General features: G+C 47.5%; 1 protein-coding gene across 1 annotated transcript; it reads left to right on the top strand.

The window, feature by feature from the left end:
- The first annotated feature begins 1,126 nt into the window (after nucleotides 1–1,126).
- On the top strand, nucleotides 1,127–8,838 carry otulina (OTU deubiquitinase with linear linkage specificity a). Its single transcript, XM_078398735.1, has 3 exons — nucleotides 1,127–1,280; nucleotides 5,546–5,667; nucleotides 7,465–8,838. Exons 1-3 carry the CDS (start codon nucleotides 1,173–1,175, stop codon nucleotides 7,895–7,897), a joined length of 663 nt encoding a protein of 220 aa, XP_078254861.1. The 5' UTR covers nucleotides 1,127–1,172; the 3' UTR covers nucleotides 7,898–8,838.
- Nucleotides 8,839–21,499: the final 12,661 nt, after the last annotated feature.

Below are 21,499 nucleotides of genomic sequence, written 5' to 3'. Positions count from 1 at the left end.
CTTTGATTTAAACCAGCATCTGCAGTTTTGTTTCTAATTTTGTTTCACTGGGTTGTATAAATTTATACTGTTTGGCTAATTAATTTATTGCATCGTATGGGAGGCGCATTCCCAATCTCGTTGTACAATGACAATAAAGATGTATTGTATTGTATTGTATTTTTTTCCTAGACAGGCAGCATCTGTGGATAGAATGAATGGTGACGTTTCGGATCGAGACCCTTCTTCAGACCTTCTTCGGTGTAAACCAGCACCTGCAGTTCCTTGCTACCCACGGCACAGTGGCGCAGCGGTAGAGTTGCTGCCTTACAGCGAATGCAGCGCCGGAGACTCAGGTTCGATCCTGACTACGGGCGCCGTCTGTACGGAGTTTGTACGTTCTCCCCGTGACCTGCGTGGGTTTTCTCCGAGATCTTCGGTTTCCTCCCACACTCCAAAGACGTACAGGTATGTAGGTTAATTGACTGGGTAAATGTAAAAATTGTCCCTAGTGGGTGTAGGATAGTGTTAGTGTGCGGGGATCGCTGGGCGGCGCGGACTTGGTGGGCCGAAGGGCCTGTTTCCGCGCTGTATCTCTAAAATCTACAATCTACCCCCTTTGCACTTCTGCCAGCTACGATCTGAATCCTGCATTGACGGCCAAGTCGATGGACATGTTTAAGGTCTGAGATAGATAGGTTCTTGATTAGTGCGGGTGTCAGGGGTTACGGGGAGAAGGCGGGAGAATGGGGTTAGGAGGGAGAGATAGATCAGCCATGATTGAATGGAGAGGTAGACTTGATGGGCCGAATGGCCTAATTCTGCTCCTCTCACTTGTGACCTTGTGAAGAGCATTCGTCACCGCCCAGGACAAGCGCTCAGAGGTAAACACCCCACATACCGTGACGTGTGCGCCTTCTGACGGTCTGCGCCGTGACGTATCGCGCGTCCCCGGCGGTCTGCGCCGTGACCTGTGCGCCTTCCATGACGGTGTGCGCCGTGACGTATGCGCCGCGTGTTCCCCGACGGTCTGCGCCGTGACATGTCGCCCATTCTCCGGGGGTCTGCGCCGTGACGTATCGCGCGTTCCCGATGGCATGCGCCGTGACGTGAGCGCGTTTCTGACGGTCTGCGCCGTGACGTGTGGCGCCGCGCCCCTCCCCTCCCCCAGTGTCGTCGCCGCCGCTGCGACGATGTGGCGGCTGAAGGCGAACCAGAGTGATGATGTGTTTGACGAGGAGGCCGATGAGCTGCGGCTGTCGAGGAACGAGTGGGATACCTGCATGGGGCAGAGGCTGAAGGTAGGGGGAGGGCGGGGGGAGGAGGAGGGGGAGGGGGAGGGGGAGGAGTTGAGGAGAGGGGTGTGGATGGAGGAGGTGGAGAAAAGGGGTGAAGAGGGGAGAGGGGATGGGGAGAGGGGAGGAGAGGGGAGCAGAGGGGGAGAGAGGTGGAGGAGAGAGGGAGAGGGGATGGGGAGAGGGGATGGGGAGAGGGGGGATGGGGGATGGGGAGAGGGGGGATGGGGAGGGGGGATGGGGAGAGGGGGGATGGGGAGAGGGGGTGGGGAGAGGTGGAGGAGAGAGGGAGAGGGGATGGGGAGAGGGGATGGGGAGGGGGGATGGGGAGAGGGGGTGGGGAGAGGGGGTGGGGAGAGGGGGTGGGGAGAGGGGGTGGGGAGAGGTGGAGGAGAGAGGGAGAGGGGATGGGGAGAGGGGATGGGGAGGGGGGATGGGGAGAGGGGGGATGGGGAGAGGGGGTGGGGAGAGGGGAGCAGAGGGGGAGAGGGGAAGGGGAGAGGGGGTGGGGAGAGGGGAGCAGAGGGGGAGAGGGGGGATGGGGAGGGGGGATGGGGAGGGGAGAGGGGATGGGGAGAGGGGGTGGGGAGAGGGAAGCAGAGGGGGAGAGGGGGGATGGGGAGAGGGGAGCAGAGGGGGGGAGAGGGGATGGGGAGAGGGGAGCAGAGGGGGAGAGGGGGGATGGGGAGGGGGGGAGGGGGTGGGGAGAGGGAAGCAAAGGGGGAGAGGGGGGATGGGGAGGGGGGATGGGGAGAGGGGAGAGGGGATGGGGAGAGGGGAGAGGGGATGGGGAGAGGGGGTGGGGAGAGGGGAGCAGAGGGGGAGAGGGGAAGGGGAGAGGGGATGGGGAGAGGGGGGATGGGGAGAGGGGAGAGGGGGTGGGGAGAGGGGAGCAGAGGGGGAGAGGGGATGGGGAGAGGGAGAGGGGAGCAGAGGGGGAGAGGGGGGATGGGGAGGGGGGGATGGGGAGAAGGGATGGGGAGAGGGGATGGGGAGAGGGGATGGGGAGAGGGTGGAGAAGGATAGGGGTGGAGGAGCGGGGAGGGGAGAGAGGGGAAGGATGGAGAGAGGGGAAGGAAGGAGAGAGGGGAAGGATGGAGAGAGGGGAAGGATGGAGAGAGGGGAAGGATGGAGAGAGGGGAAGGATGGAGAGAGGGGAAGGATGGAGAGAGGGGAAGGATGGAGAGAGGGAGGATGGAGGTTGAGAGGGGGTAGGGGAGGGGTGGAGAGAAGGGGAGAAGGATAGGGGTGGAGGAGGAGAGGGGGTGGAGGAGGGGAGGGGGAGGAGAGGGGGTGGGGGGGGAGGGGAAGGATGGAGAGAGGGGGAAGGATGGGGGAGAGGGGGTGGAGGAGAAGAGGGGAGAAGGATGATGGAGGGGGCGAGGCATTTCCCCCAAACCGTCTGAAGAAGGGTCCCGACCCAAAACGTCGCCCATTCCTTCTCTCCTGAGATGCTGCCCGTCCCACTGAGTTACTCTCGCATTTTGTGTCTATCTTCGGATTTAGCACTTATTCACTTGTCGCTTCCAATTAATCCTCATTAACAAGTAGGATTTTTGGCAAACGTTAAATACTTGCTTTTGCCCCTGTTCTAATTCTGGGGTTGTCACCAATTTGAATCGTGTCAATTTTTGGTTCATTTGTGCTGTGGCTTCATTGAAATGTTCAGGGTGCATTTCATTTGGTTGTTGGAGTCTGGCAAAATCAGTTAACTTTTGATTGTTAAACTTCAATCAGTGAAATGTGGCAAATGTGTTTCTTTTGGTCTCTACACCTAAAAATAAAAAGATAGTAACATGTATATTTAAATTTGTATTACTATAACTAAACTCCTTAAAATAAACAAAATTCCTTTTGCAAAATACATACAGTACATAAGATAGTTATTATTTCTGTGGTTGTGGTAAACTGCATGTCTGATCTCAATAGACAATAGGTGCAGGAGGAGGCCATTCGGCCCTTCGAGCCAGCACCACCATTCAATGTGATCATGGCTGATCATTCTCAATCAGTACCCCGTTCCTGCCTTCTCCCCATAACCCCTGACTCCGCTATCCTTAAGAGCTCTATCTAGCTCTCTCTTGAATGCATTCAGAGAATTGGCCTCCACTGCCTTCTGAGGTAGAGAATTCCACAGATTTACAACTCTCTGAGTAAAAAAGTTCTTCCCCATCTCCGTTCTAAATGGCCTACCCCTTATTCTTAAACTGTGGTCCCTGGTTCTGAACTTCCCCCAACATTGGGAACATGTTTCCTGCCTCTAAACGTGTCCAACCCCTTAATAATCTTATATGTTTCGATAAGATCCCCTCTCATCCTTCTAAATTCCAGTGTATGCAATGTATCCATATAATATAGATATTACTATATCCATACTATAGTATAGTATGGATATAGTATAGTATACTATGTCTCCATGTAGTATAGGAAAATAACTGCAGATGCTGGTTCAAATTGAAGGTAGACAAAAAAATGCTGGAGTAACTCAGCAGGTCATGCAGCATCTCAGGAGAGACGGAATGGGTTATGTTTTGGGTCGAGACCCTTCATCATTCTGAGCTAGTTGTTGGGTGAATTAGCCACTGTAAATTACCCCTGGTGAGAGAAGCACGTGAGTTAATGTGCAGGTGTGAAAAAATAGGCCGTGAGAAATGGGATTGCTCTCTGAGCTGGCACAGACTCTGAGCCAAATGGTTTCCTTCAGTGGTATTAGGGGAAAATATGGAATATGGGTCTTCCTGCTCCTGATTTTCTGCCCCTCTTTCTGTTCCTCCCTTATTTCTTCTCGTTCTGTCACTGTGCTCTTGCTCCCACCTATAAAAGTGAAATGCCTTTTGATATAGGATAGGCACTCTATTTTCTACAAGAGACACATGTCTTTTAAACTTCAGTACAATATTGTCATGCACTGCCTTTCAAGTATTGTCATCTCCTTAACCCATGCCCATCTTTCCCTCAACTCCATGTTTGAACTTCATTGATCAGCTCTCTGATCCTTCCATGGATTAAAACATCCTTATCAATATTGCAAGCCTCTTATCCTGTCTGCAGCTTTGGGGATGGTTCCCATCTCATCCGCTTCCATTTAGATGGAACGGTTTACTCTCAACTAATTCCATTCTCTTCTAAGTTTCGCTGTTTCGTTCTGCTTTCGCAATGTTAATGTGTAGACCTCAAAGCACTCATTCTTGGTCCTGTTTACTAAATATCTGTCTGTTGCCTTGCAGCGACAGCATATAAAAAATATTAGGAGTTCAGTCTTCATGTTGCCATGTCCAGAACTGGTCTCTATTCATAAATCTGAGTGGACTCAAGACAAAATTCGTGGCTGAAATCTAGTTCTATGCGAGATTTTTTTTTAAACTAAACATTAGGAAGGCCAAGTTTATTGGCCTTGTGTCCCGAGCACAGTTCCCTGACTAAATTTTATTCCCTGGTCTCTTTTTGAGGCAGAACATTCAGAATCTTGACATCTTATTTGACCCCGACATTAAAATTTCATATCATGCATCCACTCTTATCAGCACTGCCTCCATCCATCTTCGTATCATTGTCGGTTTCTGTCCATGTATATTTGTTGAAACATTCATTCATGCCTTTATTACTTCAGATAATATTTTCAATGTTTCTCTGTCTGATCTCCATGCACCTGAATCTCATATTCTGTAGCACTAATTTAAATTGAATCCTGCTATCTGTCATTTCTATGGTTATTGGCTTCTTGTCTACCAATACTTTGATATTTTTCCTTTAAATTATATTCTAAAGGTTCATATTATATCTTTGTTATTTCCTCCCGTTCACAACTTCCCAGGTCATTATTTTCAAATTCTAACCTTTTACAGTTGAACTTTCTCATCTTCACTTTTGTCAGCTGTACCTTCAGCTTTCTAGGAACTGGGGTCTTAAAGTTGTGCAACTTGCCTCGGCTTTTCTTTCTGAATCTCGGTAGATCCGCCCCTTTATCCCTACAAGACACTCTGGGATGTTTCTCTGCATTAAAACTGTGACTTGGATGCAAGTTGTTGGTAATGGGCCATGCTGAATTTAAATTTGGGTTACTTGACAGAATCTGAATTTTCTAGATATTTTGAAAATCCATTCTCTTAAGTTACAGGTCCAATAATAAAATGATAATCTCTTTTCTCTCCAATGAGCTGAAATTATGTTATTTATACTTTTATTGATTGCTAGGTAGAGAACGTGCATTGCTACCAAATGTAGACACTCAGCAGTGAATTCAGTCATGACTTCCGACTGTTTATTTCTAGGAAGGTTATCGGGATGGAATTAATGCTGGCAAAGAATCCACTTTACAGCATGGTTTCAATAAAGGTTATCAAGAGGGCGTAAAGAAGATGTTGGTCCCTGGACAGATGAAGGGATTTCTGAGGTAAGTGCGCAGAAAGATGTACAGCGCTCCTCATAGATTGGCATGACTTTGTTCTATGGTGCTGTGGTCCATTTACTCATGGGACACATCATATCTTTACCAAAGGCACACAGGCCATGTCTCTGAACTTTCTGTGCTGTGTATTGAGCTTCCTCTCATCCTGTTTTATTGAATTCTGTCAGCATATTCTTTGTTAGTCCGTGCCTTTTGGGGTTTTCTTTTGAATGCATCTTATCCACAGATTCAACCACCTCGTGATGTTTTCCAGGAAAATATCTTTCGTGCATCGAGAAATGGCGGCATTAGTAATGTGTGCTGACAAAAAATATTATTTTTCAAATAATTATTTACAGTTCTATACATTAGCACTTGTAATATATATAGTATTTGATATATATATTATTGTTTCTCCCGGGCCGGGACAGAAGCCTCGCCGGCGCCCCGGGGAGACTGGAGCCGGCGGCCTGGGGCCCATACCCGGGGCCTGAGGAGCAGCGGCGAGCAGCGCTCCCCTCCCCGCCCGTGGGGCTGCGGACCACCGCCCGGAGAGAACCGCCCTGGTCTCGACCGTCCCCCCAAGCAGTGGGATCAGCCGCAGGACTACCCCCGCTAACCCCCACGATGTCACATAGAAACATAGAAAATAGGTGCAGGAGTAGACCATTCGGCCCTTCGAGCCTGCTCAGTATCCCGTACCTGCCTTCTCTCCAGACCCCCTGATCCCTTTAGCCACAAGGGCCACATCTAACTCCCTCTTAAATATAGCCAATGAACTGGCCTCAACTACCTTCTGTGGCAGAGAATTCCACAGACTCACCACTCTCTGTGTGAAGAAATGTTTTCTCAGCTCGGTCCTAAAAGACTTCCCCCTTATCCTTAAGCTGTGACCTCTGGTTCTGGACTTCCCCAACATCGGGAACAATCTTCCCGCATCAAGCCTCTCCAACCCCTTAAGAATTTTATATGTTTCTATAAGATCCCCCCTCAGTCTTCTAAATTTCAGCGAGTACAAGTCGAGTCTATCCAGTCTTTCTTCATATGAAAGTCCTGCCATCCCAGGGATCAATCTGATGAACCTTCTCTGTACTCCCTCTAAGGCTAGAATGTCTTTCCTCAGATTTCCGTGTGCATGCCACAAGTACAATTGGCAAGTCGTTGGTTCCAGCGGCTTAAGGCTTGTCTACCTGACATGTGACGCCTGGGTTCGGCGGATTGCGCAGAGGGTTCAACGGGCAGAAAGACGATCCCAGCAAAGCGCCGTGGAGTGCAAACAGGGCAGAGTGAGATACGTAGGACACTTCTGACCATCCACTGCATCCTGACCTGTCCCCAGCCGTCCCGACTATGTCTTGTTGCTGGAACCCGATAGGCCAGGACGAGAGAGTGAGGCCGACGATCTGCGCAACTCCCCCTCACTTAAATCCAAGTCAAGCGCAAGTCATGACTTCAACCTCGGCCAGCACACACACACCGCGGCTGGCGGGGATCCCAATCAGCGGTCGAAATAATAAGATTGAAAGTGAAGTCATGGTCATCTTCGAACCCGAAGGATGAACAACATTGTTTTGTATTATCCTTATTGTTTTGATGTGTATGTTTTATTCTTAATTGTTAACTGTATGTTTATGTTGTCATTTGTGAGCGGAGCACCAAGGCACATACTTGGCCATTAAACTTCATTCATTCATTCATTCATTCATATCTTATGTCAAGATGCAAAATAACTTTGGTAGAATGTTTGGTTTTTGCCCACAAAATACTTCTGAGAATCAATCTGTCCCTTTTTAATTTTTACAGCGCACTGCTGTCGTGGTGCCAACTCAACAGGAATGATCCCAACCTCGTGGCCAAAGTAACTCAGCTCCTTGATGTTGCTACCCAGCAGGAGGAACGTATCTTTAGAAATTTGACTTCACCCCCGAGGGAGACTAGTGTTGGTGATGTAATGGAGTGCATTGGGGACTTGGGTCTGGACACTGGACCGGAACAGCCAGATATGGATAATTCCAATGATGCTCAAACCGAAACCAACTGCCACAGTGCCAGTGAAATCAGAAGTCACGATCTTGGAATTAACAGTCCTGGTCTCGCACACCATGAACACTGTAGGACTGCATCAGAAATTGACGAAGCACAAATGGTTCAGCAGCTCCATCAAGACTGTGTCCTCTTGTTGAAAGACTTTGAAATACCAATAGATATGCCACCGCATTTTCAGTTGCAACCGTGACTATTTCAGTAAATGAGTGCAATACCTTCTGGGTATTTTTTTGTCAAATGAAATTAGTCGAGAGTGTTAACTATCTGCTGAGATATTTGTTTAAAATGTTAATAAACTATTTGGTTATGCTGTGTGCAAGAAGATAAGAAAAAGCCCTCCTGTCATGTTTACTCTTTCTCTTGACTTATCCTTTGCAACAGCCCATCCCCAGCGTCTTTACAAACATATGAATCGGGAATAGGTGCATGATCCTCTGTTGCTATTCCATAAGATTACAGCTGATCTAACTGTAATTTCAACCGTACATTATTATCGACCTGCGGTGCTTAATCGTCAACCCTCCTGCCTATCAAGAATCTATCTACCATCTGTTTCTGTCTTTCATATGTTCTCAGCCTCTGCTCCCACCACCTTTTGTGGAAGAAAGATCCAAAGACTCGTAATTTTCAAGGAAGAAAAAAAGTCACATTTTAAATGGGAATAATTTATTACTACAACATTCTCCCACAAGCGGAAACAACTCCTTACTGATTTCCATGTGTTTTAATCAATAGCTAGATGGCCGACCCGTTCTTCGTAAAACAACGTGCCCACGTGGGATATGAGCACGCTTTCTGAATTGCATTCAAATAGTTGACGCCCTTTCTTTAAAAAAATAGACCAATACAATACTGTACTCCAGATATAATGTTACAGAGACACACGAAACTGCAGATGTTGGAATCTTGAGCAAAGCACTAATTGCTTGAATATGAAGGGCTGTTCTTCCAGTTTGCATCTGGCATTGGAGGAGGCCAAGGACAGAAAGGTCAGTGTGGGAATGGGAAGGGGAGTTAAAATGGTTAGCAACTGGGAGACTTGACCGTAATCAGGTAGCTGATAGGTTCCCAGAGTATTATTTAATTGCAATTAAAATCTGTTTTTTATATTCAATTCTCTCCCAGCTGGAAAAAAACATTGTCAGCTTTACTAATTACTTGCTGTACCTTGTGTTATATTAGCTTATTGCAAATCATGTAATGATATCCTGAACCTTCTGCATTTCCACTGCTTCAGGGCACATAAAGTTGTTTGGTAAGACCTGCCCTATGATCATTTGCCTGTGCTTACATAAGCCAAGAACTGCCTAACTATATATTTACATTTAGAACAACATGATCACCCCTTTCTTTGAATATCCACCATGTGTCTTTGTGGAATTAGTTTAGAGATACAGCGCGGAAACAGGCCCTTTCAGCCCACCGGGTCCGCGCCGACCAGCGATCCCCGCACATTAACACTATCCTATACCCACTCAGGACAACTTTTACATTTATACCAAGCCAATTAACCTACAAACCCGTACGTCTTTGGGGTGTGGGAGGAAACCGAAGATCTCGGGGAAAAATCCACGCAGGTCGCGGGGAGAACGTTTAAACTCCGTACAGACAGCACCCATAGTCTGGATCGAACCCGGGTCTCCGGCGCTGCATTCACTGTAGAACAGCAACTCTACCGCTGCGCCACCGTGACTAAATAAAATCTGTTCTCAGTGATACTTTTATAGTCTTGATTCATAAGATGCCACCGACTTCCTGATACTCAGCCTCACCAATAATCTGCTGTGTACATGAATCAGATCCATTTTAATCACCAAATAGGATCTGTCGTCATGACTTCGCTTGCCAAGAGCTTAAACTCTGAAATGCCCTCCCAAACACTCTCCGTCTCTTAAGATGCCCTTCAAAATTTAACTCCAGTATTTCCCTGATGTCAAATTTTACTTGATGTGAAATGTTTTGATTTTGCTACTGTGAGACACTTGGTGATGCTTAGCTCCATTACAAGCAGCATATCCTGCAGGCAGCTGTTCAATGCCAAGATATCAAATTAGCTTCTTAATTTAATGTTCTCAACTGCAGATCAATGTGCCTTTCTCTACACCTCAACTCAAATCTTTCTCACCTTTACTGAAGTGTTGGTGATTTGTAAGAGATGGGACTTAAGAATTAAACTGTTATTTTGTCCATGCGGTTGACAATGTTTAGGATTAGTTTATCAAGAGACACTTGTGAAATAAGGTTGGGGATCAAAGATGTCTGCTATTTTTTGCAGTCTGCTAATGTTCTGAATGTTGGGGAGTCCAGAACCAGGGGAGGTAGGGGAGGCTATTTAAAACCTCCCAACCCCCCTTATCCTCCCTCCTCCACCCCCTCCCTCCCTCCCCCCTCCCTCCCTAGGGGATAGATTTAAACTTTAAAATGTGAATAACTTAAAAAATATAACACCGATTTCAATTAAACTTCTTCCACTAGCACCAAAGGGACGGCAGTGAGTAAGGTGGGCCTAAAATTGTTGCGCTATCGTATACAGTTTTGGCTGTAGTTCAGGAACAAACAAACAAACGAGTTTTAGTATAGACTAGACCAAGTGGGCCCGTTGGGCCCAAACCTCTCCTGCATTGGTGCAGCACCTGTCCTCCGGCACTCCCCTCTCTCCGCAACCCTCCCTTCTCCCCCACTCCCCCCCCCTCCTCCTCCCCTCCCCTCCTTTTAAACTTTAAAATGTGAATAACTTTAAAAATATAAGACCGATTTCAATAAAACTACTTGCATTATCACTAAAGTGACAACGGTGAGTAAGGTGGGCCTAAAATTGTCGTGCTATCATGTACTGTTTTGGCTGAAGTTCAGTCACAAACAAGATAACAAACGAGAGTTTTAGTATATAGATGTCCCAGGTTGAACAATGAAATTCTACTTGCAACAGTACAACAGAAAAAGTAAACAGTACACTCTAAACAATATAAACGAGAGAGAAAATAAGTTCAGTGTACGTGTATATATACACATACTCATAAATACACATATATAGATCATATATATATATATATATACGCACACCCCGCACATTAACACAAGCCTACACGCACACTGGGGACAATTTGCACTTATATCAAGAAGACAGACCCAAGCCAATTAACCTACAGATCTGTACATCTTTGGAGTATAGGAGGAAACCGAAGATCTCGGTGAAAACCCATGCGGTCATGTGGAGAACGTACAAACTCCGTACAGGCAGCACCCTTAGTCGGGATCGAACCCGGGTCTCTGGTGCTGCAAGCGCTGTAAGGCAGCAACTCTACCGCTGTGCCAAAGTAATTTCAAGTAAACCTTGTATTACCACTATCTCCGCCCCTCTCCCACCCGAGTCGTCCTGCTAGTTCCACTGTTTACATCAATATATATCCCTTCGTTATCACCTCTTCCACAGCCAACAATGGACCATTGTGAGGTCCACCTTGGCCATCAGTGCTGGCTCTCATTCATTCGAGCCTCTAATTTCCCCCGCTACTTAAGAAGTGGCTGAAGAAGGGTCTCGACGTAAAACGCCACCTGTTCCTTTTCGCCAGAGAGGCTGCCTGACCAGCTGACTTACTACAGCATTTTGTGTCTCTTTGGTGTAAACCAGCATCTTTGGCACAGGTATGTAGGTTAATTGGCTGGGCAAATGTAAAAAGAAAATTGTCCCTAGTGTGTGTAGGATAGTGCTAATGTGCGGGGATCGCTGGGCGGCGCAGACCCGGTGGGCCGAAGGGCCTGTTTCCGCGCTGTATCTATAAAAAAATCTAAACAATCTGCAGTTCCTTCCTAGACCAAAGGTTAGGATTGAAACCGGGCCATTTGACCGTGCTCTCCTTGTTTGGATAGAACAAAATCATTTAAATACGACAAGGTGTACTTGCCCAAAGTCACCATCAAATAGTGGCAAAGTGGAGATGATCGAGAGCTTAAGTTTCTAGATATAAATATCACCAACAATCTATCTTGGACCAACCACATCGAAGCAATGACCAAGAGAGCACAACACCACCTCTACTTTCTCAGAAGACAAAGGAAGTTTGGCATGTCTCCCACGACTAGTAACGATTTCGACACAAAGCAGCATGTCAGATGTGTCGCCGTTTGATTTGCCGATAGCTCTGGCCAATACCACGAGAAATTCCAGAGAATTGTGGATGCAGCCCAGTCCATCACAGAAACCAGACTCCATAAACTAACTGGTATAAGCTCTAAATGGAGTTGTACATCCTTCAGGAAACCTTCGTCTCGGCTGTGAGACGTTAGTCCTCCATCCATTCTCCCAAAGGTGGAACCCAGCTGGGGTTTAGTACTTTCCCAGGGGATAGCAGTACTCGCACAAAACAATTTCTGGATTCACTGTGTGAGCAGACTAACCCTGGAGGAGCTGACTGGCTCCATCCGTTCCTTTGACTCGAGTAAAACTCCCGGAGGCGATGGCTTACCGGCAGAGTTGTACTTGGCTCTGTGGGACTGGGTGGGCCCGGACCTGCTGGAAGTGTACAACGACATACTTCTAGCCGGCAGCATGTCAGACTCTATGAGGAAGGGCAGCATCACCCTGATCTACAAGCAGAAGGGGGAGATGAATGACATAAGGAATTGGAGACCCATCACATTGTTAAATGTAGACTACAAGATCCTGTCTAAGACCATCGCCAACCGGGTCAAGTCTGCTCTGGGACAGGTGATCCACCCGGACCGAACCTGCTGTACCTGGCAGGAAAATCTCAGACAGCCTGGTGCTGCTGAGAGACACCATTGCCTACGTGCAGGACAGACGGGTGGATGCCTGCCTGGTCAGCTTGGACCAGGAGAAGGCCTTCGACAGGATATCGCACACGTACATGAGGGACGTGCTCTCCAAAATGGGCTTTGGGGAGGGAATCAGGAAGTGGATACAACTGCTCTACACCGATGTCTGTAGTGCAGTCCAAATTAATGGGTGGGAATCAGACAGCTTCCCCGTCAGGTCTGGAGTCAATAGACAATAGGTGCAGGAGGAGGCCATTCAGCCCTTCGAGCCAGCACCGCCATTCAATGCGATCATGGCTGATCATTCTCAATCAGTACCCCGTTCCTGCCTTCTCCCCATACCCCCTCACTCCGCTATCCTTAAGAGCTCTATCCAGCTCTCTCTTGAAAGCATCCAACGAACTGGCCTCCACTGCCTTCTGAGGCAGAGAATTCCACACCTTCACCACTCTCTGACTGAAAAAGTTCTTCCTCATCTCCGTTCTAAATAGCCTACCCCTTATTCTTAAACTGTGGCCCCTTGTTCTGGACTCCCCCAACATTGGGAACATGTTTCCTGCCTCTAATGTGTCCAATCCCCTAATTATCATATATGTTTCAATAAGATCCCCCCTCATCCTTCTAAATTCCAGTGTATACAAGCCCAATCGCTCCAGCCTTTCAACATATGACAATCCTGCCATTCCGGGAATTAACCTAGTGAACCTACGCTGCACGCCCTCAATAGCAAGAATATCCTTCCTCAAATTTGGAGACCAAAACTGCACACAGTACTCCAGGTGCGGTCTCACCAGGGCCCGGTACAACTGTAGAAGGACCTCTTTGCTCCTATACTCAACTCCTCTTGTTACGAAGGCCAACATTCCATTGGCTTTCTTCACTGCCTGCTGTACCTGCATGCTTCCTTTCATTGACTGGTGCACTAGGACACCCAGATCTCGTTGAACTCCCCCTTCTCCTAACTTGACACCATTCAGATAATAATCTGCCTTTCTATTCTTACTTCCAAAGTGAATAACCTCACACTTATCTACATTAAACTGCATCTGCCATGTATCCGCCCACTCACACAACCTGTCCAAGTCACCCTGCAGCCTTATTGCATCTTCATCACAATTCACACTACCCCCCAGCTTAGTATCATCTGCAAATTTGCTAATGGTACTTTTAATCCCTCTCTCCCCTGTCTTGTTCGTCTGTTGCATTAAACCCTTTGCCGAATCCATCAGGAAGGATGCGAGCATAAGAGGAGTGACATTGCCAGGCAGTGGGGGCACTCAGGTCAAGGCCTCCCTGTACATGGACGATGTCGCCCTCTTCTGCTCGGATCCAGGGTCGGTCCGCAGACTGATCAGCGTCTGCGACCAGTTTGAGTTGGCCACGGGGGCCAGGGTAAACCGCAGGAAGAGCGAGGCCATGCTCTTTGGCAACTGGCCCGACCGATCTTCCATCCCCTTCACCATCAAGCCTGACTTCCTGAAGGTGCTGGGGATCTGGGAAGGCTGAGGCATGTAACAAGAATTGGCTGGAGTGGATAGCCAAGGTGGGGAAGAAGCTGGAGCTGTGGAAGCAGCGCTCCCTCTCCATCACGGGGAAAAACCTGGTCATCAGGTGTGAGGTGCTCTTGGGGCTGCTGTACTTGGCGCAAGTGTGGCCCGCCCCTCCCTCCCACGCCACGAGGATCACCCGGGCCGTCTTCCGCTTCATCTGGGGGTCGGCGATGGACCGGGTGCGACGAGCCACAATGCACAAGTCGGCAGACAACGGGGGTAAAAGCGTGCCCAACGTCGCCCTCATTCTGATGGCCACTTTCGTGTGTGGCTGCATCAGGCGGAGCATAGAGCCAAGGCACGTGGGCACCAAATGCCACTACCTGCTGAGGTTCTACCTGTCCCCGGTGTTACGAAGGATGGGCCTGGCGCAGATGCCACGCAATGTGCCAGTCAGCTGGACATTGCCGAACCATCTGTCGTTTGTGGAAAGGTTCTTCCGGACCAACACCTTTGACCACAAGTCCATCGGGCAGTGGTCAGCACAGAACGTCCTGCAGGCACTGCAGGGGAATGACTCCATGGATCCTGTGGCGTGGTTCCCAGAGCAGACCGCCCAGCTTGTCTGGCAAAATGCCTCATCGCCAGAACTCACCAACAAGCACCAAGACCTGGCTTGGCTGGCGGTGAGGGGAGCCCTCTCAGTCAGATCCTTCCTGCACCGCCGGAACCTCACTACCAGCGCACGCTGCCTCCGGGACGGCTGCTACGGAGAGGAGACGGTGGCCCACCTCTTCACAGAGTGTGGATTTGCCAAGAGAGTCTGGAGAGGTCTGCAGGGGTCCCTGTCACGATTCATTCCGAGCAGCTCCGTCACAGAGGACTCTGTGATCTACGGACTGTTCCCAGGGACGCATTCGGAGACTGACATCGAGTGCTGCTGGAAGGTCATCAACTCGGTGAAAGACGCTCTTTGGTCTGCCCGAGCTTGGTTGGCCTCCCAGCGGAGCGAGCTGTCCGTCAAGGAATGTTGCCGACTGGCCCGCTGCAGACTGCAGGAGTACATGCTGAGGGACGCACTGAAGCTTGGTGCAGCCAACGCTAAGGCCCTGTGGAGGAGGACCACAGTCTAGGGTCCTTCCGCTGCTGGACATGGGGGGGCAGGGTGTGGTGGAGAGAGACGCCCCTCCAAATAAGGGATACTGGGTAAATGTCTAAATGTAAGGAAATGTCTAAGTGAATGTCTGTATCGAATGTAACCTCCGGAAATGTCGGATGGGCTTGTTTAAAAATATGTTTTGTGAATGATATTTATTATTTGAATAAAGTATTTTTTGATATAAATTTTTTTTTTTTTTAAATTAAAAAAATTAAAAAAGTTTTCAGCTGAAGGGGAGGACCACAGTCTAGAGTCCTTCCGCTGCTGGACATGGGGGGCAGGGTGTGGTGGAGAGAGACGCCCCTCCAAATAAGGGAAGGGATTCTGTGTAAATTTGTATAAATTTGGCTATGAATATCTGTATTGAATGTATAACCTCCGGGAATGTCGGATGGAGTTTTGCAAGGAAAATGTTTTGTGAATATTTATTTCTGGAATAAAGTATTTTTTGACATATATAATAATAATAATAATAAACATTTATTTTTTATAGCGCTTTTCCAAATGCTCAAAGACGCTTTACAAAACAGTCAAAACATAAAAACAAACAAACTGACAAACTGACGGAGAAGCGGCGAACAAATAGCGCCAGCGTCCTCTCACGTCAGGGTCCGGCAGTAAACAATAAAGAACACAAGACACACAATTACAATGTAACACAAACAGCCATCACAGTGATTGCTCCAGGCACACCCTCACTGTGATGGAAGGCAAAGAAAAGTCTTCTCCCGTGGTGCCACGAGGCGATCGAGGCTCCCGACTTTTGAAGCCCCCACCGGGCGATGGAAAGTCCCAGGGCCGAGCCGAGCAGGCCGATGAAGGTCCTGAGCCCCCACCGGGCGATGGAAGGTGCCGCGGCCAGGCCACGCAGGGCGATGAAGGGCCTGCGAGCGGGTCGATCAAACCTCGCGCTCCGGGGCGGTCGAAGCTGCTACGGCTGGAGCTCCCGAAAGCCGGTCGCCAGCCAGGGACCTGCGAACTCCAGATGTTGCGGTCTGCAGGGCCCACGGCCGAAGCCTCCGAGATGGTAAGTCCAGGCCCTGAGACCGGAGTCTTCAAGGTCGATCCCAGCTGGAGGCCGCCGACTCCACGGTGTTAGGCCGTAGCGCGAACGGAGATACGACACGGTAATGGTCGCATCTCCGTTGAGGAGATTAGAAAAAGAGGTTTCCCCCACCACCCCCCACATATACAGAGTTAAAAATAAATCAAAAGAAACATTTAAACGATAACAAAGACAAAAACAAAAAAAAGACAGAGAGACTGCCGGTGAGCCGCAGCTGCAGAGTGCAGCCACGCCCCCACAATATATATTTCAGCTGAAATTGAAGGCGTCGGAAGCTTTCAAAAGGCAAACTGCATTTACCACAATCACATCCCTATTTAAAGCAAAATAATTGTACTGTTATCAATATTCATGCGTATGTGACTGGAAAGTGTCATTTCTCTGTGAAGATCCTGCACCTCTACAATCGGCTCTTGGCATCAGCAGAATTTAAATTATATATTTCAATTATTTAAAAGTCTACATGTTTAATCCCTGTTGCCCATTCTATCCCCTTTGCAATTGAAATCTTTTCAAAAAAAACCCTCACCTTCCCTTCATCCTTTACTTTTTAAAGTCCTAGCTTTCCCTAATTTCAAAGTTTAAAAAAAAAAATGCCATAAATTTGAAATAGACTCAGCATGTCATGAAAATCTCTGGACATAAAAGAACACATTTCAGGTCATTCATCAGAATTGGGAAAGTCAGTAAACAAGCCAGTAACCAGTTTTGAAATTACAGAGAGAAGGAGGTGGAATAATATAGTATAAGAAAATAACTGCAGATGCTGGTACAAATCGAAGGTATGTATTCACAAAATGCTGGAGTAACTCAGCAGGTCAGGCAGCATCTCAGGAGAGAAGGAATGGGTGACGTTTCGGGTCGAGACCCTTCTTCAGGAGGTGGAAAGAACAAATATGATGTCTGTGAAGATTGAGATTGTCTGGGCTCACATTTGCCTTTGTTGTCATCTGAGAGAGAGAATGGCTGGAATATGTTCAAAAAACACAAATTTTCTCTTTTACCTTCAGATTTCCAACAGTGTTTTTGTTTTTGTTTGCTTTTCAAATACTGGAGAAACTTAGCAGGTGAGGTGGCAGCGGTGGAGAGAGAAACCAATTTAACCGATAGGTCATCAAGCTTGAGTCTGTCTGAGGAAGGGTCTCGACCCAAAACGTCACCCATTCCTTCTCTCCAGAGATGCTGCCTGACCCGCTGAGTTACTCCAGCATTTTGTGATACCTTGAGTTTATCTCCAGCACTTTCTGTTTTTGTTTTATTCCGAATTTTAGTTTTGTTTCAATGACCTCTTCATCTCAAAATTGAATTACTTAATAAATTTCTGAGCAGGTCAGGCAGCATCTCCTGACCTGCTGAGTTACTCCAGCATTTTGTGAAATAAATACCTTCGATTTGTACCAGCATCTGCAGTTATTTTCTTACACTAATAAATTTACTGAGGTCGTTGTCGGTTATTTTAAATGATATTTTAATTATTGTCCCTCTTGGTATCTGAAACAGTGTCTTCCTTTATCAAAGTGGTTCATTAATAATATTCCACTTATTCACTTCCCAATGAGAATGATCCCCAGCTTCTCCTGTCTCTCCCAAAAACTGAAAATGGAAAGATGTAAAGATTTCCACTTTTTTTTATTTTTTAGATTTAGAGATATAGTGCAGAAACAGGCCCTTCGGCCCACCGGGTCCGCGCCGCCCAGCGATCCCCGCACATTAACACTATCCTACACCCACTAGCGACAATTTTTACATTTGCCCAGCCAATTAACCTACAAACCTGTACGTCTATGGAGTGTGGGAGGAAACCGAAGATCTCGTAGAAAACCCACGCAGGTCACGGGGGGAACGTACAATACAGCACCCGTAGTCAGGATCGAATCTGAGTCTCCGGCGCTGCATTCGCTGTAAGGCAGCAACTCTACCGCTGCGCCACATTGAACAAAATAAATTTGAACTCATGCATGCACTCTGAATAATTTAGATGAGGCTGCAAGTCATAACAACTGGCTGAGAAAGTTTCTAGAGGACACAGGCATGAAGGTCAGCACTTTTCACATACCTTAGTGAATGGAACAAAGAGGCATTGGAAAAGAGTCCAGCAACCATTATAACCCATTCATAAAGAAATTCTATGCAGCACAATGTTATACTGGACAAAAAACTGCAAGCAAAATAGGGGCAGGTCAGTGAGCTTTCAAAAGAGAAGCTTTGCATCTATTATTATCAGAACTCTATGTCAGTCAAACTAAGTTAATGTAATTAATGTGTAGGAAGGAACTGCAGATGCAGGTTTAAGCCGAAGATGCAGGTTTAAACAAAGTGCTGGAGTAACTCAGCGGGACAGGCAGCATCTCTGGAGAGAAGGAATAGGTGATGATTCGAGTCAAGGTCGTTCTTCACACTGAGAGTCGGGGGGGGGGGGGGGGGAAAGAAGCCCTTCTTGCTTAAGTCCATACTCCGCCACCTCCAGTTTAAATTCAATTTGGAATATTTTGGAGGACCAAGAACCAAGAACCAAGAAAGGGAAACTAGAGATATTGACGGTGATGTTGAGAGGAAAAGAACAAATGAATGAAAGATATGCCAAAAGGATATGCAGTCCCTCCGCATCTCCCCGGTTAACTCGTCCCTTCCTACCCAAACCTCCCCCTCCCCAGGTACCTTCCCCTGCAACTGCAGGAGATGCAACACCTGTCCCTACACCTCCTCCCTCGACTCTGTCCAGGAACCCCGCCAGTCATTTCAGGTTAGGCAGAGGTTCACTTGCATCTCCTCCTACCTCATCTACTGTGTCCGTTGTTCAAGATGTGGACTCTTATACATCGGCAAGACCAAACGCAGACTGGGCGATCGTTTCGCTGAGTACATTCAGCCTGGACCTACCTAATCTCCCGGTTGCCAAACACCTTGATTTTCCTTCCCATTCCCGCACTGACCTTTCTGTCCAAGGCCTCGTCCATTGTTAGAGTGAGGGTAAATGCAAATTGGAGGAACAGTGCCTCATATTTTGCTTGGGCAGTTTACAACCCAGTGGTATGAATATTGATTTCTCTAACTTCAAGTAACCCCTGCATTCCCTCTCCCTCCATCCCTCCCCCACCCAAGTTACAGCAGCTTCTCGTTCTCACCAAGCAACCAGCTCACAATGGCCTGTTTCCTTTATCATCATTTTTTTGCATATCTTTCATTCGTTTCCTATATCATCATAGTTTTTTTACCTATCTATCTTTCATTCATTTGTTCTATATCTCTCTACATCACCGTCTATATCTCATGTATCCCTTTCCACTGACTCTCAGTCTCAAGAAGAGCCTCGAACCTGCTGAGTTACTCCAGCATTTTGTGAAATAAATACCTTCGATTTGTACCAGCATCTGCGGTTATTTTCTTACACCTCTTAAGGATTCCTTTACCTTAGGCTCCCGAATCAAATCTGGTTTGTTACACACCATTTTTCAGTTTAGTTTAGTTTAGTTTAGTTTAGAGATACGGCGCGGAACTGGCCACCGGGTCCGCGCCGACCAGCGATCCCCGCATGTTAACACTATCCTGTACGCACTAGGGACCATTTTTAGTTACCAAGCCAATTAACCTGCATACCTGTACGTCTTTGGAGTGTGGGAGGAAACCGAAGATGTCGGAGAAAACCCACGCAGGTCACGGGGAGAACGTACAAACTCCGTTCAGACAGCACCCGTAGTCAGGATCGAACCCAAGTCTCCAGCGCTGTGTTCACTGTAAGGCAGCAACTCTACCACTGCGCGAACTTCCAACTCGCGTATAGCCTCGTCATGTTGATGTACCATAGTAATAATATGCTCCAACTTACTGGTAAAGTCGGAATCCAGCTTTTGTAGTTTACAGTTTACTTCCACCATATGTTCGTTCATACTATCACATATTCCTTTCTTCACTGATGATAACTTCTCACTGATGATAGTTGATATTTCTCCCTTCAATCCTTTCAACGATATTAATTCATCTTTAATTTCCTGAAAATCATCCTTCATACTTGAAAGCTCCTCACCAACTATGGTTCGAAATTCCTCCAATCCAATTTTTTTAGGCTGTGGCTTTCGGGGCTGTTTGGGAATTTCTTCTTGGGTTGGCACTGGAATTGAGGCTGAGGCTGATGCTTCCATCTGACCTGATTCTTCTTCCGGCAGCCTGGCCTTGCCAGCTCGTTTTGCAGCAGTTTTTAATGGGGGAGTGCGACTTATCGACATATAAACGGTAGGAGTCACGGTCTGATGACTTCACTCACCCTTCGTTGAAAGTTATCGGCAAATTTCAGTGGACCCGTCCCGTTCTTTCCCCTTTAAGATTGGATTTTCTTCGGAGCTAGTTGACGCGTGGCTTTATCAGAGCATAGCACCACCGGAAGTTCCTATATTCCTTCTTCTGGCTTCACAATTCATACCTCTCCTATCCTTATCTCACATTTTAAATATATTTTTCATCTCTGGCCTTTGTCTAACCCTGTCCTGCACTCACCTCTCTTCCAACCTTCTCCACTCCCTTACCACAATCAGTATGAATAAGGTTCCTGAACTAAAACATCACTTATCCATGTTCTCCAAATACGCTGCCTGGCTCACGATGTTACTCCCAACACTTTGTGTCATTTTTAGGAATAAGGAAACCTGGATGACAAGAAATATTTAGGCTCTGGTCAGGAAAAAGGTGTGGGTCAGGTATAGGCAGCTGGGATCGAATGTAACTCTGGAGGAGTGTAGAGCATACTTAAATAAGGGATGGGCGACGTTTCGGGTCGAGACCCTTCTTCAGACTGATTTCGATTTCAGACTTCGATTTGTACCAGCATCTGCAGTTATTTTCTTATACTTAAATAAGGGATGGATGGAGGTGCTGTTGGTGTTGTTGTTGGTGTTGTTGGCTGCGGTGTTGTTGTCGGCGGCGGTGTTGTTGGTGGGTGGTGTTGTTGTTGGTGGTGTTGTTGTTGGTGGTGGTGGTGTTGTTGGCGGCGGTGTTGCTGTTGGCGGTGTTGGTGTTGTTGGCGGTGTTGGTGTTGTTGGCGGTGTTGGTGGTGTTGTTGGCGGTGTTGGTGTTGTTGGTGTTGGGGTTGTTGGCGGTGTGTGTGTTGGCGGTGTTGGTGTTGTTGTTGGCGGTGTTGGTGTTGTTGGTGGTGTTGGTGTTGTTGGCGGTGTTGGTGTTGTTGGTGTTGTTGGCGGTGTTGGTGTTGTTGGAGGTGTTGGTGTTGTTGGCGGTGTTGGTGTTGTTGGTGTTGTTGGCGGTGTTGGCGTTGTTGGCGGTGTTGGTGTTGTTGGCGGTGTTGCCGTTGTT

This window comes from Rhinoraja longicauda, chromosome 4, assembly GCF_053455715.1.
Source record: "Rhinoraja longicauda isolate Sanriku21f chromosome 4, sRhiLon1.1, whole genome shotgun sequence".
Lineage (NCBI taxonomy): Eukaryota > Metazoa > Chordata > Chondrichthyes > Rajiformes > Arhynchobatidae > Rhinoraja > Rhinoraja longicauda.
The sequence above is the reverse complement of the archived record's forward strand: the minus strand, read 5'-3'. Positions and strand labels throughout refer to the sequence as shown.

Excerpts from the sequence above, each read along its gene's own strand:
- otulina (XM_078398735.1), top strand. The coding sequence starts at position 1,173 with ATGTGGCGGCTGAAGGCGAACCAGAGTGATGATGTGTTTGACGAGGAG. Across the intron at positions 1,281-5,545 it reads GCATGGGGCAGAGGCTGAAG|GAAGGTTATCGGGATGGAAT; the intron begins GTAGGGGGAGGG and ends GTTTATTTCTAG. Across the intron at positions 5,668-7,464 it reads CAGATGAAGGGATTTCTGAG|CGCACTGCTGTCGTGGTGCC; the intron begins GTAAGTGCGCAG and ends TAATTTTTACAG.